General features: G+C 37.0%; 1 protein-coding gene across 1 annotated transcript; it reads right to left on the bottom strand.

Moving 5' to 3' along the window:
• Positions 1-707: 707 nt before the first annotated feature.
• LOC112048861 (O-acyltransferase like protein-like) lies at positions 708-15155 on the bottom strand. Its single transcript, XM_024086545.2, has 14 exons — positions 14780-15155; positions 13601-13819; positions 12898-13106; positions 11732-11943; positions 10848-10933; positions 9925-10106; positions 8720-8865; positions 7739-7907; positions 6482-6675; positions 5502-5649; positions 4170-4359; positions 3254-3396; positions 1694-1803; positions 708-885 (listed from the first exon to the last, which is right to left on the bottom strand). Exons 1-14 carry the CDS (start codon positions 14820-14822, stop codon positions 807-809), a joined length of 2130 nt encoding a protein of 709 aa, XP_023942313.2. The 5' UTR covers positions 14823-15155; the 3' UTR covers positions 708-806.
• Positions 15156-15918: the final 763 nt, after the last annotated feature.

The following is a 15918-nucleotide window of genomic DNA, read 5'->3' as shown; positions in this document are numbered from 1 at the left end:
GCTACGTTATTTGCGAGTGTCATAGGCTATGTTTTATCCCCATATTCACACGGGAACGGGAACTGCGTAAATGAAAGCGCCAGGCGTCGTACAGCGGAATTTCTGCGTCTTTTAGAAATTTTGTATTATCTCCGTAACTATTTAAGTAATTAACATACTGTAAAGGGCAAATCTTATATCTTCATAATACCCTCGTAATTATTAAATAATTAATTTTTATAAGGATTAAAGTTTAGTTGTATAAATAATGACGTAAACCTAAGTGTATAAAATTAATATTTTTTAAAACACAAAAGGTACTATATCTGCTAATATATAGAAGATAGATATATGGTGTCGCGGACTTTTTTGTAGAACTTTTAAAGATACATAAAGTCTCCATACATTAATTTCAATTATACACAATAGTTAAGGCAGCGCGTGCGAATAAGTCTGTTTAAGAGGATTTTCAGTCCGACCTGTATGACAAAAACTGTAATAACTCGGCTAATATATATGATTCCAGTATAAAATATAGCCTATAGCACTCCCCGATAATGTAGCATTCTACTGGTGAAAGAATTTTTAAAATCGGACCAGTAGTTCCGAAGATTACCCCATTTAAAAAATGTGACAAACTTACAAACTTACAAACTTTACCTCTTTATAATATTAGTATAGATTGATATGAGTCAACGACCCTTTAAGTAAAAAATAAATCAACAACAGGTTTGTAATTTTTTAATACAACAAAGGGAGAACTTTCAAAGTGTAACAATGACTAAAACTTTTGTGCAAACGAAGTTTGAAACAAAGTGGCATTTTTTTTACAAAGTTTTCTTTTGTTTGCTGCTTACACCGTTATTGCATTCGTGCACTTTCATTTCACTGTCATTTTTATTTATTCTGAAAACAAAGGAAAATAATTACAAGTATGAAATTAATAATCTAAAACGAGAATGAATGTTAGGTACAAGTACTGGTACTACAATATAATTATTATTAAACAAGCATCTTTATATTCTGCGTAAATCGTACTCGTAGGTAAGATTAAATATATTTTAAACAATTTTATTTATAACTTGAATATATTACCTACCTAATTAGATTTTTAAAGTACTAGGTACGTACATAGGCGTAGCCAGGGTTCTAACTGGATGGGGGGGGGGGGGGGGGCAGCTATACTTAAATTCAGTATTTCATCAAAAATTAATACTGTCCGACCAAAACTAGTTTAACCGAAACCGAAACCGAATTTCAGTTTCAGCCTCAGTTTCGTTCGAAACTGTTTGATTATCTTAAAATTTTGTATGAAGCCCCATAGACCGACCACTCTTCTTCTTCAGAGGAGGGGGCGGGGGGAGGCAGCCCCCCCCCGCTGCCAGTACCTCGCTACACACATGGGTACGTATAATTTGTTATTCCGAATCTCTTAACAAAAACTATTTAGATATTTCCACACATGTAAATAATTAAAAAAAAACTCAGGTATGCAGGTTTCCTCACGATTTTTTTCCTTCACCGTCTGTGGTACGTGATATTTAATTTCTTAAAATGCATATAACTGAAAAGTTGGAGGTGGATGCCACGGACCGGATTCGAACCTACGCCCTTTGGAATCGGAGGCAGGGATCATATCCACGTTTACGTAGAGTGTCATACTCGTAGCTTTGATAAATGAAAGTAAAAGTGACTTACTCGTTAGATTACTTACTTGGTTTGAAAAATAATATTAAGAATTTTACGCATTGGAGCTTCGAAAAGAAGATGAAAAAACAAACTGACTGTCGAGCAATATGTGAATAAACCAGATGCGTTGAAAAACTGAAAATTAAGTACAATTTTCATTAACTTACATAATGACGATAATTTAATATCCTACTAATATAGAGCAAAAGTTTCTATGGATGTATGTATGTTACTCATTAACGCCGCAACTACTGTATCGATTTGGCTGAAATTTGGAATGTTATTAAATAATACAGGCATATACAGAATTTGAAAATAAATCGTAATTGATATTTAAATATTTAGGAGAAGGATGAAAAATCCACACCCCTTTGGTAGATGTAATCTTATATTGCATCACCACTTACCATCAGGTGAGATTGTAGTCAATAGCTAACTTGTATAGAATAAAAAAAAATCCCAGGCACAACATGAACCGGGACTCGAACCCAGGAACTTGTGCTCCGACGCCACGCTGCTAACCACTGGACCAACGAGGCAGTTGACCATATTTCACTCCTTACTAAACCCTTAAGGTGGGTACAGATTGGTGCAATGCAACATGTAATGCAAGAATTTGACGTCCACATTGCTGCAATGTATCACGAATGCTCGTGGTTTGGACGCTTCGCGCGCACGACCTGCGCCTGGGTCGCGCACGCTCCGAGCGTTACAACTCGTGCGCGGTTCGATCCGAGATTTGTCGGTTTTTGGTACGAACACAAAGGGGCGCGCAGTGTGCGCAGGACTGAGCCGACTGATTCGTAGTCAATGCGCGCGTCACACGTCCAAGGCAGCAGGGAACATGCAATGTAAGGCAGAATATTACATTACATGTTGCATTGCATCAATCTGTACCCACCTTTACATTACATGTTGCATTGCACCAATCTGTACCCACCTTTACGGATACAACATCTCAGACATGCTAAGGAACTTATTAGTACGTACATAACCCATCCGGGTACAAGTTTTATCAGGACAACATCTCAAACATACTAAGGAACTTACTAGTACGTACATAATCCTTACAGGTACAAGTTATATCAGGACAACATCTCAAACATACTAAGGAACTTATTAGTACGCACATAACCCTTACGGATACAAGAATTGTCAGGGCAACAGTTCAGACATACTTAGGAACTTATTAGTACGTACATAACCCATCCGGGTACAAGTTTTATCAGGACAACATCTCAAACATACTTAGGAACTTACCAATAAGTACATAACTCTTACGGATACAAGTATTGTCAGGACAACATCTCAAACATACTAAGGAACTTATTAGTAAGTACTTAACCCTTACGAGTACAAGTATTGTCAGGGCAACAGTCCAGACATACTAAGGAACTTACCACTAAGTACATAACCCTTACAGGTACAAGTATTATCAGGACAACAGCTCAAACATACTAAGGAACTTATTAGTACGTAAAAGGACAACATCTCAAACATACTAAGGAACTTATTAGTACGTACAATAACCCTTACGGATACAAGTATTGTCAGGACAACAGCTCAGACATACTAAGGAACTTACCAGTAAGTACATGCTATGATTCAATGGAGTTCTCGTAGATGCGACAGCTTTACAATAGAGAATCATGTGGAGGAGGTAGGTACCGTAGGAAAGCTTGCTAAGTGCCACAAATACTTCTGATTTTAGTATAACACTAATAGCCGCTGAAATGAAATTAATAATATCATTTAAAAACGTCATCATCATCATCATCATCAGCGAAATGACGGTCGAGTAGGTGAAGTCGAATGAAGGGGCGACGCGACGGTGCGAGTCTACTTGCTTAGCCATACTGACATACTTGACCTCTTATAAGAATCTAGTGGACGCCCGCGACTTCGTCTGCGTAGATTTCTTTTTTTTTTCAAATTCCGCGGGAACTGAAAGTCCCCCGATTTTGAAACATTCTTCATTGGTGCTCCGCTCCTATTGGTCTTAGCGTGATAATATAAAGGGTGACCCGTAATTAATCGATAAAACGCAAATGATACTTAGATACAACACCTAATTATTTAAAACTAATTTAAATAGTTTCTATCAATTTTCATTAATTACGGGACATATTATCACGCTAAGACCAATAGGAGCGGAGCACCATAGCTTCCCTCGATAAATTGGCTATCTTACACTGAAAGAAGACCTGGACCAATTAAGAATTAAGAAAACCTCAATAGGCCCAGCCGGGGATCGTACCCACGACCTCCGTCTGTAAATCCACCGCACATACTTCTACGCTACGGAGGCCGTCAAAAAACTGTCGTAAAGTCGTAATCATATTATTATGATTCATGACTAACAAACACATTAACATAAACAAAAAAAATCCAAATCTGTCCCACCGTTTTTGAGTAATCGGGGAACACACTTATAAATATAAAAAGACCGAAGAATTCAAAACTTCCATTTTTGAAATCGGTTAATAATAAAGTTTACTTACGAACTGCTCCATACTCGCAAAATGCAACCAAGCAAGCTATACCAATAGCGTACAAGCTTCTGTTACAAGAGGCGAATAAGGTCGCCTCCCATACGTTGTAGGGCCGGGATTTATCTAGGAAAATACCACCTATCGCCACTATTTTTAAGGCTATACCAAATGATACGACGAAACCTATAAGAGAATACGTCTGAAATATAAATAATACATATTTACAAACAATAATTGTCATATATTGTCTCTCATTTTTAATATGACCGATAATTAATAATAAAAGCCTCAATAGCTCAACGGTAAGAGCGGTTGGATTCATCACCGAAGGGTGGTGGTTCGATCCCCGTCCCGTTGGTCTATTGTCGTACCCACTCCTAGCACAGTCTTTCCCGACTAATTGGAGGGGAATGGGAATATTGGTCATATTATAAAAAAAAGATATGGCAAATATTCTTTAAAAAAAAAATCGATGAAAGAAATTGTTTTAGGAATGGGTACGACAATTTGTCCTGTAGGCGGGGGTCAAACCCATGCACTTTCGATGTGATTTTATCATGGATATTTGGGAGCTTTAAATAGGTTTAAATAGGAAAGTTGACTCATTTTAAATTTAATTTAAACAATATTAATTTCGTGTAGTAGGTACACGGAATAAGGGTCCGAAATATATCGATATTAATTTAAAAAAGTTAAGTTAAGGATTTCTTATAAAACTTAATTTAAAAATTATGTATTTTTTCAAATTTTCAAAACATCAAAAATGCTGTCGTCCATTTTGTGACGTCACAATGTTACTTGATGTACTAAACGTCATACTAATTGTTAAACGCTCCGTATGTAAGGGATTTGTTGAAGTGACAACATGAAACAGTTGAAATGTAGACCATCATGGCAGACAGGCGTTTTGGCTCGTATTGTCAGAAAAATATTTAAAAATTAAAATTTTTATCTTACCACGTCTCAAAAAAAAATTATATTTTTTTAGAACGATAATGAACAATTTAAGACCATTAAAAAAAGTGTTAACTAGCCTATTATTACAGTGGTGGTTCGATTCCCGGCCGCTGGTCTTTTGTCGTTTTTGGCTGGTGGGAGGCTTCGGCCGTGGCTAGTTACCACCCTACCGGCAAAGACGTACCGCCAAGCGATTTAGCGTTCCGGTACGATGCCGTGTAGAAACCGAAAGGGGTGTGGATTTTCATCCTCCTCCTAACAAGTTAGTCCGCTGCCATCTTAGACTGCAGTCTACCATCTATCAGTTACCATTAGGTGGGATTGTAGTCAAGGGCTAACTTGTAAAGAATAAAAAAAAAAGTTCAATGGTTGAGAGATACTGACCGGAGAGATAATGTTTTTGCGTTTGTCTAACTTGTATATAGAAATCAGGTATCCCATAGCGACACCTACTAAGTAGGGGCCCGCTCGCAGGTGACTTTGCATGTAAGTTGGGCTATCCAACATATGATTACGATAGTCCTTAAAACCACTGTAAAAAAAATCACACGTCTTACAAACTCAAATATACTTTACTAAAAAAAAAGATAAATAGACCAGGCGCTAGAAGTAAGTGGGTATGCATAATGTGAGTATCGAATTTCGCCAACGGATTTAAGTGAAGAAAAGCGCAAAGAATACTAATAAATTAATAATTAATAGTAATTGCTGGACAATTTTTTTGCTCCATAATTTAAAGCTTTTTTAATGGTAAAAGTTTAAGATTCTTACATAATAATAATAAAAACACAAAAATGAAAGTGATAATTTTTTAAAATAATAAAACAATTAAATTTTAAATGAAAAACGAGCGAATTCAAACGTAAGTAGGTAAAAAAATCCTATCTTTTTTAAATTTTGATATTTGTTAATGATTTATATAATGAAATACAAAACATTTCTGATTTTTTGCAAATACAAGACATTGTGCGACAATTTGAAGTACATTTACATGGTGGAATTAATGATTCCGGTAAGGGACTATCACACCCGACGGCCAGATGTGTTTTGTTATTATTTAGGGTCTCAGGTATAAGATCACTCGGATCTTGCATACTCAACTGCTTCTAGCGCCTGGACTAAAACAATTTGTTCAACTGCTGAGTTATTTGCCGATATTTTCATTGGGAATCTGATTTTCGTACCGATGGTACAGTCAAACTTCAAAAAGTATTTGTAAATACCGATTTGAAATAAATTAATTTTAAAGACTGAATACGATTATCTTTCTATGATCGCGAAGTTTCCCGAATGCGGCCCAGCTGAATTGGATTCGGCGGTTCACCTCTTTCTCGTTTATGATATGTATAGAATTTAATTGTTACCTTATATCAAGAATAGGCACTGCAGGTAATCTGTTCTGATAAGTCACAACTCCGGGCAGTATTATCGATGCAATGAAGAGTATTGCAAAAGCTGCAAACCCAATACGACGATGCCTTTTGTACAATGTGAATAGTAATATTCCGACGATTGATAGATGAAAATCACAAGGCACTGTCCACAATACGGGATAACACTGGAAAATATAAAAGTTATTTTGAAATATTAGATTTAATAATTGCATTTGAATTCTTAGGAGATATTCGACCGAGACTTGCGATAACCATTCATAGCTCATGTTAGTAAGGTTAGTTTTTTTTTATTTTAACATTTTTTTCATTTTCAACATCATCGTCATCGTCATCGTCATCGTCATCATCACCATTATCAGCCGATGGACGTCTAATGCTGGACATAGGCCTCTTGTATGAACCTCCAAGCACAAGGGTCTCGTGCCATATCATAGGCTTTCTATAACTGAGTATTTTGTTTAGGATAATGAGGTCCAGGGTTCGAATTCCGGGTCAGGCTAAAAAAATACGTTATTGGGATTTTTATTACAAGAAAAATCTTAATAGCAGCCTGGAGTTGGGAAGTTTTTTTTTATTCTTTACAAGTAAACCTTAGACAATTTCACCTCATGATAAGTGATGATGTTATCTGAGATGGAAGCGGGCTAATTTGTTAGGAGGAGGATGAAAATCCACACCCCTTTTGGTTTCTACACCACATCGTAATGGAACGCTAAATCGCTTGGCGGCACGTCTTTGCCGGTAGGGTAACTAGCCACGGCCGCAGCCACCCACCAGACAGACCTGGACCAGCCGGGGATCGACCCCAGGACCTCCGTCATGTAAATCCACCGCGCATACCACTGCGCCACGGATGCCGTCATGTTAGTTAGCGGACTTAGGTACAGCCTTTGCCGCGGAGAGCAGAAAAGCTGTCAGTGCTGCGTCTGATCTTTTACTGGTCGTTTCGGTTCACCGTTCCACAAACAAAATGTGTATGCATAGGTATATCGCCTTGGAGGTTTTATAGATTGGAATATTGATATAAAGGAATGAGGCGATGTTGTAAATTGATTTATTTATAAACTGCACTGATTATAATAATTGTAATTGAGTGGAATGGTGAACTGATAATCGTGTAATGAATGGGCAAAACAATCTATCCACGCATGCGCGTTTTACAGCATTCTAAATATGAAATAAATATGGAATGTGAATGTAGATGGCCAACTCAAAAGTGGTACTCACAATATTTGCAGTGTCGACATAATTGCCAAGCATCAGCGCAGTAATCCACCAATTTTTTTTACAGTTGTCTATCTGTGGCTGCATTATCTTATGCCAGATCGGGCCGTCAGCTATGTGTGGCACCACGTGGATGGATATTGCGAGCAGCACTGCTAACGTCCAAATGAATCTAAGATATTTCTAAGATGTCATTTCAACTGTTTATCTTAAGATTTAAAGTAAATTATTTTGTTATTCCAGTGACAGGAGTAAAGGAGATGGTCCATTTCAGGTCCATTCTTGTACCCCGTATCATTAAAATTAAAAAAAATACAAGGATTGTATTAAAATCTAAATAAGTGAATAAATCTTACTAAATAAAAAGAAATAAATAAAATTAAAACTTAAATTTCTGAGTTATATCAAGATGGCGCCCATAAAACTATTATGATATGACAATTGATAGCAAACGTCAAATCGACTACTGTCATAAATCCGCCATTATTACCCATATTAGTGTTGCATTTCTTAAGAGAGAATGAATATTATTTCGAAAGAATTATAGTAAATTCGTAGATTTGTATAATCAAAAACAGTTAAAAAATATTTTCTTTTATTTCCGCCATGGTACAAAAACTGATCCTGGGCTCCATACAATTTTGACACATCTCATTTTAATAAGTAATGATTTTTACATAATCAACCCCTTTCGGAACGAAAATAGCAATTGTGACAAAGTGTTTGAAAATAATGTACTATCATGTCTTACATTTTTGGAATCGTTATTAAATGAAGACATTTTTAAGCCAGATGTACAACTTTGCCTAGTACGATTCTTAGTTTTTTTCAATGCGACGGTTAAAAGTACATACAAAAAAAATAATAAAAATTCAATTTAATAAAATTTTTAATATTTTTGTTTCGCGGACGAAGTCGCGGGCGTCTGCAAATTAACAATAATTTAATTCGAAATATGATTGTATGAAAATGGGGTTATTTTACCTCAAGTATCGCTTCAGTAACGTAACAAAAGGGTTATATTTCTCTAACATTAGTCCCTTCATCAGAAGTAATCCAGATATCATGAGATAGTTGTCGACTACGAGCGAAGCGTGTGAGAGAGAGTTCAAGTCATACTTTTCATAATCCTGTGAAATAATACAATACATTAGTAGTGGTAGAACTACATGTCAAAATAAATTAATATATATGGTGCCTCCGAGATCGTGAGTTAAAAAGCCCACGGTGACGTCAGATGTCGGGGTCCTCGTCTTCGCCGGCGAAGACGCTGTGTGGCTTGTGTTTGTATTGCCTGGGAAGCGTTGTCGTGCGTTATGTCGTCGTCAGCCTCCCTAGCCAAGTAGCACTTCGATTCTCTTTCTACGATCGCTAACGCTTTGAAAACTAGTTAGATTTATCGACATTTATCGACAGGTCACGTGATCAAGATCTGTCATTCCCATACATTTTTTAGTTTTGGAAGCGTTAGCGTTAGCTACTTGGCTAGGGGGGCAGGATCGTTAAGAAACGATTGCAGGCCCCCGCTTGTTGAAGGCGACAATGGTGTTTGTAAGTTTAAAGTACATGAACACCAGTAATCAGCTGGCCTATTTCCTATATTGGTTTTTATTATCAACCCATCAAAATAAAAAACAAATCAATTGACAAAATGTCATCCACATACTATGATACAAATTACAAATGTCATCCGATATATATCATTTATTATGTAAATGACACTTTGCTTTCCACTTCTATAAGTTGATAATGAAGACCAAAATAGTGAATAAGGCCACACAGTATATAATATTATTAGCTGACGCCGCGTGGTTTCACCCGCGTGGTTCCCATTACTGTAGGAATACAGAGATAATATAGCCTTCCTCGATAAATGGGCTATCTAACACTGTGAGGGTATTTGATAAAATATATATGTGATGTAAAATGACAGTTGAAATAAAGTTAGTACAAGCTTAACGCTAATTTTATTCTGCACGACCTTACAAACACTGAAAGAATTTTTCAAATCGGACGAGTAGTTCCTTAGAATAGCGCGTTCAATCAAACAAACAAACAAACTCTTCAGCTTTATAATATTAGTATAGATACCCATCGACTGATTATGATAGCTACTGCTGCTGATGATGATGACGATGTTGATGATGATCATAATGATGATGATGATTATAATCTTTGAAAACACTTACCTTATCTACATCTAAATGGTTAATAGATCCAATGAAATTGTTGAAAAACCATACATGCAGTATGACCACTAAAGCGCCGACTACGCATCTTATTCCATTTAATGAGGCTAAATCGTCATCATTCATTTTCCATAACGAATTTATATTTTCGTTTATACAAAATGCTTTGATAATCTTATTTCCTGGAAATATTAGGGATAAATTAGTTATTGTTTTTGAAAAGCTTTCATGTGTCAGGTTTACCTGTTTATGCTTTCAGCGTTTAATTTCACACTATTTCACAAAAATTCTGGACTATTATTGTACCTATTGCTAATATGTGATGTACATAATATTAATTGGAACTAAATAGAGAATATTAGCGACAGCCCGAGGCTTCGTCCACCCCTTATCATCATTAACTATCCATATTCGGCTTACTGTTGTTAGTCTACTCTCAGAATGAAAGGGGGTTAGGCCTTAGTCCACCACGCTGGCCCAATGCGGATTGGCAGACTTCACATAAAGAATAAAATAGATTCACGTATGCAGGTTTCCTCTCAATGTTTATCCTTCACCGTTTGAGACGAGTGATATTTAATTTCTTAAAATGCACATTAAAGTTTTAGGTGCATGCCCCGGACCAATTCGAACCTACGCGCTCCGAATCGAAGGCGGAGGTCATATTGACTGGGCTATCACGACCGCCCTTAGACATCCTTAATCTGCCCTATCGCAAAATTCGTTCTTTACTAACGATACTATTTATTACTAACTACTTCCCGGCCAACTTCATCTTTGTACTTCAAATGCTTTTTGATATTTCGTGACCGTATCCGTGACACCGTTTGCTAGTAACATATAAAAAATAAATATTTTTTAGTTAAAATATGTGTTCTCCACATTCCAATGTATCCTAACAATAAAAAAAATGTGCTAGTTACCAACATTAGTGCGGATATGATGGTTTAAATAAGTATTCAAAATTGTGCAAATGATTGTTGCTGCTGCAATAAGGACCAAACCATACCTGGAAAGATAAAAGATCTGTTATTATTTCTATGGTTTTTACCATGTAAGTAAGCAGTTATTACTTATAACCATCGCATTTTAGCTTGTCTGTCGGTTTTTACCGGAATACTTTGGTGAGTGTGCTCAGGAACTTCACCATCTAGTTCCTCCTTCTCCTTTCTACCACAGAACAGCAACACGTGGCGAACGGTGGCTTTAATATATTGTGGACGTCCAGACAACTCGTACGAAACGATTTGCATCCACATTTTTAATTCGTACATCAAAAATTTGGAATGCCCTTCCGACGTTTGTGTTTCCTGACACTTATAACTTGAACACCTTCAAAGCAAGAGTGAATAGGCATCTTCTAGGTAAGCGCGCTGCAACTTAGACCGCATTATTGCTTACCATCAGGCTTAATTGTAGTCAAGTCTATATTGCATAAAAAGTAGCCGTATCAATAATACTGGACCTCCGTACTATAGGGCCCCTCGTAAAACGTGTATAAGCAAAAATTAGTAAAATATAATCCACAATCTCACTGAATATGGTGTTTTCCTAAAAAACCTACAGAGATATTCAGTTCAGAAATCACAAAAGTCAAACGACAAAAAGCAATCTCTTTTTTCGTTCACTGTCCCAATGCGGATTGCCAGACTTCACATAGATAATTAAGAGAATTCTCAGGTTTCATCACGATGTTTCTCTTGTCTCTTACTTTCTTAAGTACATAACTACGTAGTAGTGGCAGATACTACATCCAAAGCCAACAGTTTTGCGAAAGTAGAAAGAAAGGAAATAATTGTAAACTTACATAACAAAATGAAATTCCTTAGAATATTCCATCTGAACACCAGAAACCTCACATGGATTAATAGTGACTTCAGCAATCGGCATTGTAAGTCCAAGATGCGACTGTTTAAAAAGACTTTGAACAATTTTGGAAATTGCTTTTGAGTTACATTCCACAGGAACACACACTCCAGAAGTGATAACACTAAATGTTAACCCATATTTTGACCTTGACTGAAAAAAAGGAGTATTTTTAAAACGCTTATATTAGCTTTACTTGTAACTATGTATGTAAGAAAATGTTCAAATCTTAATTTGACCCACTTCCCGGTCTTCGATTAGAATGAAATTTTGCCACGGACAATACCTGACGGACAATACAAATCCAACATAGCGGATTCACAAAATGACTTACTGTTAGAAATCTACATTATGGATATCAAATTTAAGGGTTTGCTGTCAGGAATACAAAAAAAAAAATTTCAATCAACGATTGGGCTTAACCACAAATTTAAAGTCGCTCAGCGAGCTATGGAGAGGGCTATGTTAGGAGTCTCTCTGTAGGACAAAATCCGGATTGAGGAAATTCGTAGGACAACGAAAATAATCGATGTAGCCCAAAGGATTAGCAAACAGAAGTGGCAGTGGGCGGGACATATCTGTCGTAGAACAGCAGGCATGTCGTAGGCAGACGTGTTCTGTTGTGGTCAGTAGTATCATCATCATCATCATCATCATCATCATATCAGCCGATGGACGTCCACTGCAGGACATAGGCCTTTTGTAGGGACTTCCAAACATTACGATACTGACCCTGCATCCTACGAATCCCTGCGACTCGCTTGATGTCGTCAGTCCACCAACACTGCGCTTGTGGGGGGTCGACCAACACTGCGCTTACTAGTGCGGGGTCGCCATTCCAGTACCTTGGGACCCCAACGTCTATCGGCTCTTCGAACCATGTGCCCCGCCCATTGCCACTTAAGCTTCGCAACTCGTTGAGCTATGTCGGTGACTTTGGTTCATCTGCGGATCTCGTCATTTCTGATGATTAGTATACTGAGATCTAATTCTAGTTGGAGAGCTTCTATGGCAGTATTCTGATCATCAGGTGTTGGTTCTCCGCTTGGAATCTGACGATCAATGTAAGTCATTAACTATAACTATAATTTTATAAACATTACTTACGTTTAGGTATGTCTTCACCGAACTGTGAGGATCTACAATAACGGTTTCCTGTTGTTCTTCATTAGATAACTTGATATCGGCAAGACAATATTTTGTTCGATATTCAGAGTGTGTTTCCAGCCACGGTGCTTTCATGCATTGGTCGTAACTGCCAAATTGATATCTGGATCCATAGAAAATTCCGATGGGGCTCTGCATTGAATCCCATACTGTGATAAGTATTAACACATTTAAAATAATTTATTCTATTAGTTTTTATTGGTCATTATGAATACGAATATGTGTGCATGTTTCGTGTTTCATGACTTATATTTTACTACTTTAAGATACTTTTGGTTTAGGTGGTTTATCAATATGTTATCTACGTCCTAAAGTAGTTCTAAGCCCTGATACACCAGTGGATATGACCTCTGCCTTCTTCTTTCCGATTCCAAAGGGTGTCGGTTCGAATCCAGTCTGGGGCATGCACCTCCAACATGTGCATTTTAAGAAATTAAGTGTCTCAAACGGTGCAGGAAAAACATTGTGAGGAAACCTGCATACCAGACAATTTTCTTAATTCTCTGCGTGTGTGAAGTCTGCCAATCCGCATTGGGCCAGTGTGATAGACTATTGGTCTAACCCTTCTCTTTCTGATAGGATACTCGAGCTCAGCAATGAGCCGAATATAGGTTCTAAGAAAAAAGAAAAATTCAATACTCACTCCAAGTTGCCCATAATGTGGAATTTTTCACATTGTGCAATATTTTTAAGACTTTTCTTGAACAAACAATTTCGTCTTTTGCCCATTGTTGTTCAGTAAGATCTTCTATAAACAAATCTACTAGTGATATACGTTGCAATTTTTTAGTTTTTGTGTTCGTATGAACAACGATTTCTCTTGAGGCGTGAACTGAATCTTGATCTTGCGCATTGATAGCACCTTATAAATGAATAAAAATACAAAAATAGTTTATTTAAAGCAACTAATAGGTTTAATTAACGTAAGCGTAGGTTACGTCATATCCCGCTAATATTATTAACGCGAAAGTTTGTATGGACGTTTGTTTGGACGTTCGTTACGCCGTAACTACTCAACCGATTTGTCTGAAATTTAAAATGAAGTTGGATAATTATTATTATTAACACATAAGTTTCTTTTCATCCCGGGAAAATACATGGTTACCGCGTGATTTGTGTAAAACTGAATTCCACGCGGACGAAGTCGCGGGCGTCCGCTAACTAACATAATGAATCAGCAACTCTTCGGAAAATTTAGAGGGTTTGCTTTTGAGTATGTGTAGGCCACCTGCTGATTTAATCACCTATAGTATAAAACCTTCAACTAGTTGATATATTTCATATATTTGTCTTTTATTTCATCACCCAAGAACGTATCCTCTGTAATCCCATATAAAATACCATTCCATATTTACCGTTTCTGTATTCGCGGCACATTTAAAAAATGTATCCCCCGTGAATAAGGAGATTTTACATATGTGTAAGTAGAGGTACTGTTGCGGACTTTTTTAGAACTTATAAAGAGGAACAATTCCGTCAATCATGATTTTTGCGCTTTTTGCGTGGCTCAGCGCTGCAGCTTTCGCCGTTTTTACCACATTTTTGCACTATTGATCGTAGCGTGCCTACAGCCTTCCTCGATAAATGAACTATCCAATACAAAAACATTTTTTTTAGTTCTAACTATTAGTTCTTGAGATAAGCGCATTCAGCCAAACAAACAAACCTTCAGCTTTTTAATAGTGTATAATGAAATAACTAGGTGACCCACCTGATATTAAGTAAAAAAGCCAACGTCTATTAAAATTAAATAAAAAGGTTTAATTCCGAGTTATTTGTTGAAAAATTAAAATACAAATATTGTGTTAGATATATTACTTACCAATAAACAAAATACACAATCCAATACGACACAAAGTTACCATATTTAAAGTTTAAAGAATCTCTTTAAAACAGTATTAAATGCGGTCGCGACGAACGCAATTTTCGAAATAAATAAGATTCGCAATTTATACGAGTTACAATTATGTGTAAGGTTCCTAAATTCATAAACATTAAATATGAATAATTTATGGAATTTAGTATAAATGTTGTTTTTTTACGAGTAATATTATGTTGTACTACCTACGTATATACCAAATTTTCCACTTGCAAAAAGCTTTAAAACAAAAAAGATTTAAAATGATGATGCTATTTAGCTCAAGGTCTATTTTCAACAACGTCCTTTGACGGCCTCCGTAGCGCAGTGGTATGCGCAGTGGATTTACAAAACCGAGGTCCTGGGTTCGATCCCTGGCTGGGCAGATTGAGATTTTCTTAATCGGTCCAGGTCTGGCTGGTGGGAGGCTTTGGCCGTGGCTAGTTACCACCCTACCGGCAAAGACGTACCGCCAAGCAATTTAGCGTTCCGGTATGATACCGTGTAGAAACCGAAAGGGGTGTGGATTTTCATCCTCCACCTAACAATTATCCCGCCTCTATCTAAGACTGCATCATCACTTACCATCAGATGAGATTGTAGTCAAGGGCTAACTTGTAAAAAATATAAAAAAACGCGATAATCACATTAATGTTATAAATGCGAAAGTTTGTGTGTAAGCGTGTATGTTTGTTCCTCCTTTACGCTGCGGCTACTAAAGCGAGTTTAATTACTCTGGATTAAAACTTAAGCGGCATTACATCCCGACAAAATCCATGGTTCCCGCGGGATTTGTGAAAAACTGAATTCTACGCGGACGAAGTCGCGAACGTCTGCTAGTAATGTATTACTTGATGATGGTTTCCATTCATAGAGAACTTATCATTATCAACCCATATTCGGCTCACTGCTGACCTCGAGTCTCCTCTCAGAATGAGAGGGGTTAGGCCAATAGTCCACCACGCTGGCCCAATGCGGATTGGCAGACTTCACACACGCAGAGAATTGAGAAAATTTTCTAGTATGTAGGTTTCCTCACGATGTTTTTTGCACCGTTTGAGACACGTGATATTTAATTTCTTAAAATGCACACAACTGAAAAG

The sequence above is a fragment of the Bicyclus anynana genome, chromosome 2 (genome assembly GCF_947172395.1).
Source record: "Bicyclus anynana chromosome 2, ilBicAnyn1.1, whole genome shotgun sequence".
Lineage (NCBI taxonomy): Eukaryota > Metazoa > Arthropoda > Insecta > Lepidoptera > Nymphalidae > Bicyclus > Bicyclus anynana.
Note: the sequence above shows the minus strand (reverse complement) of the source record. Positions and strands in the feature narration are given on the sequence as shown.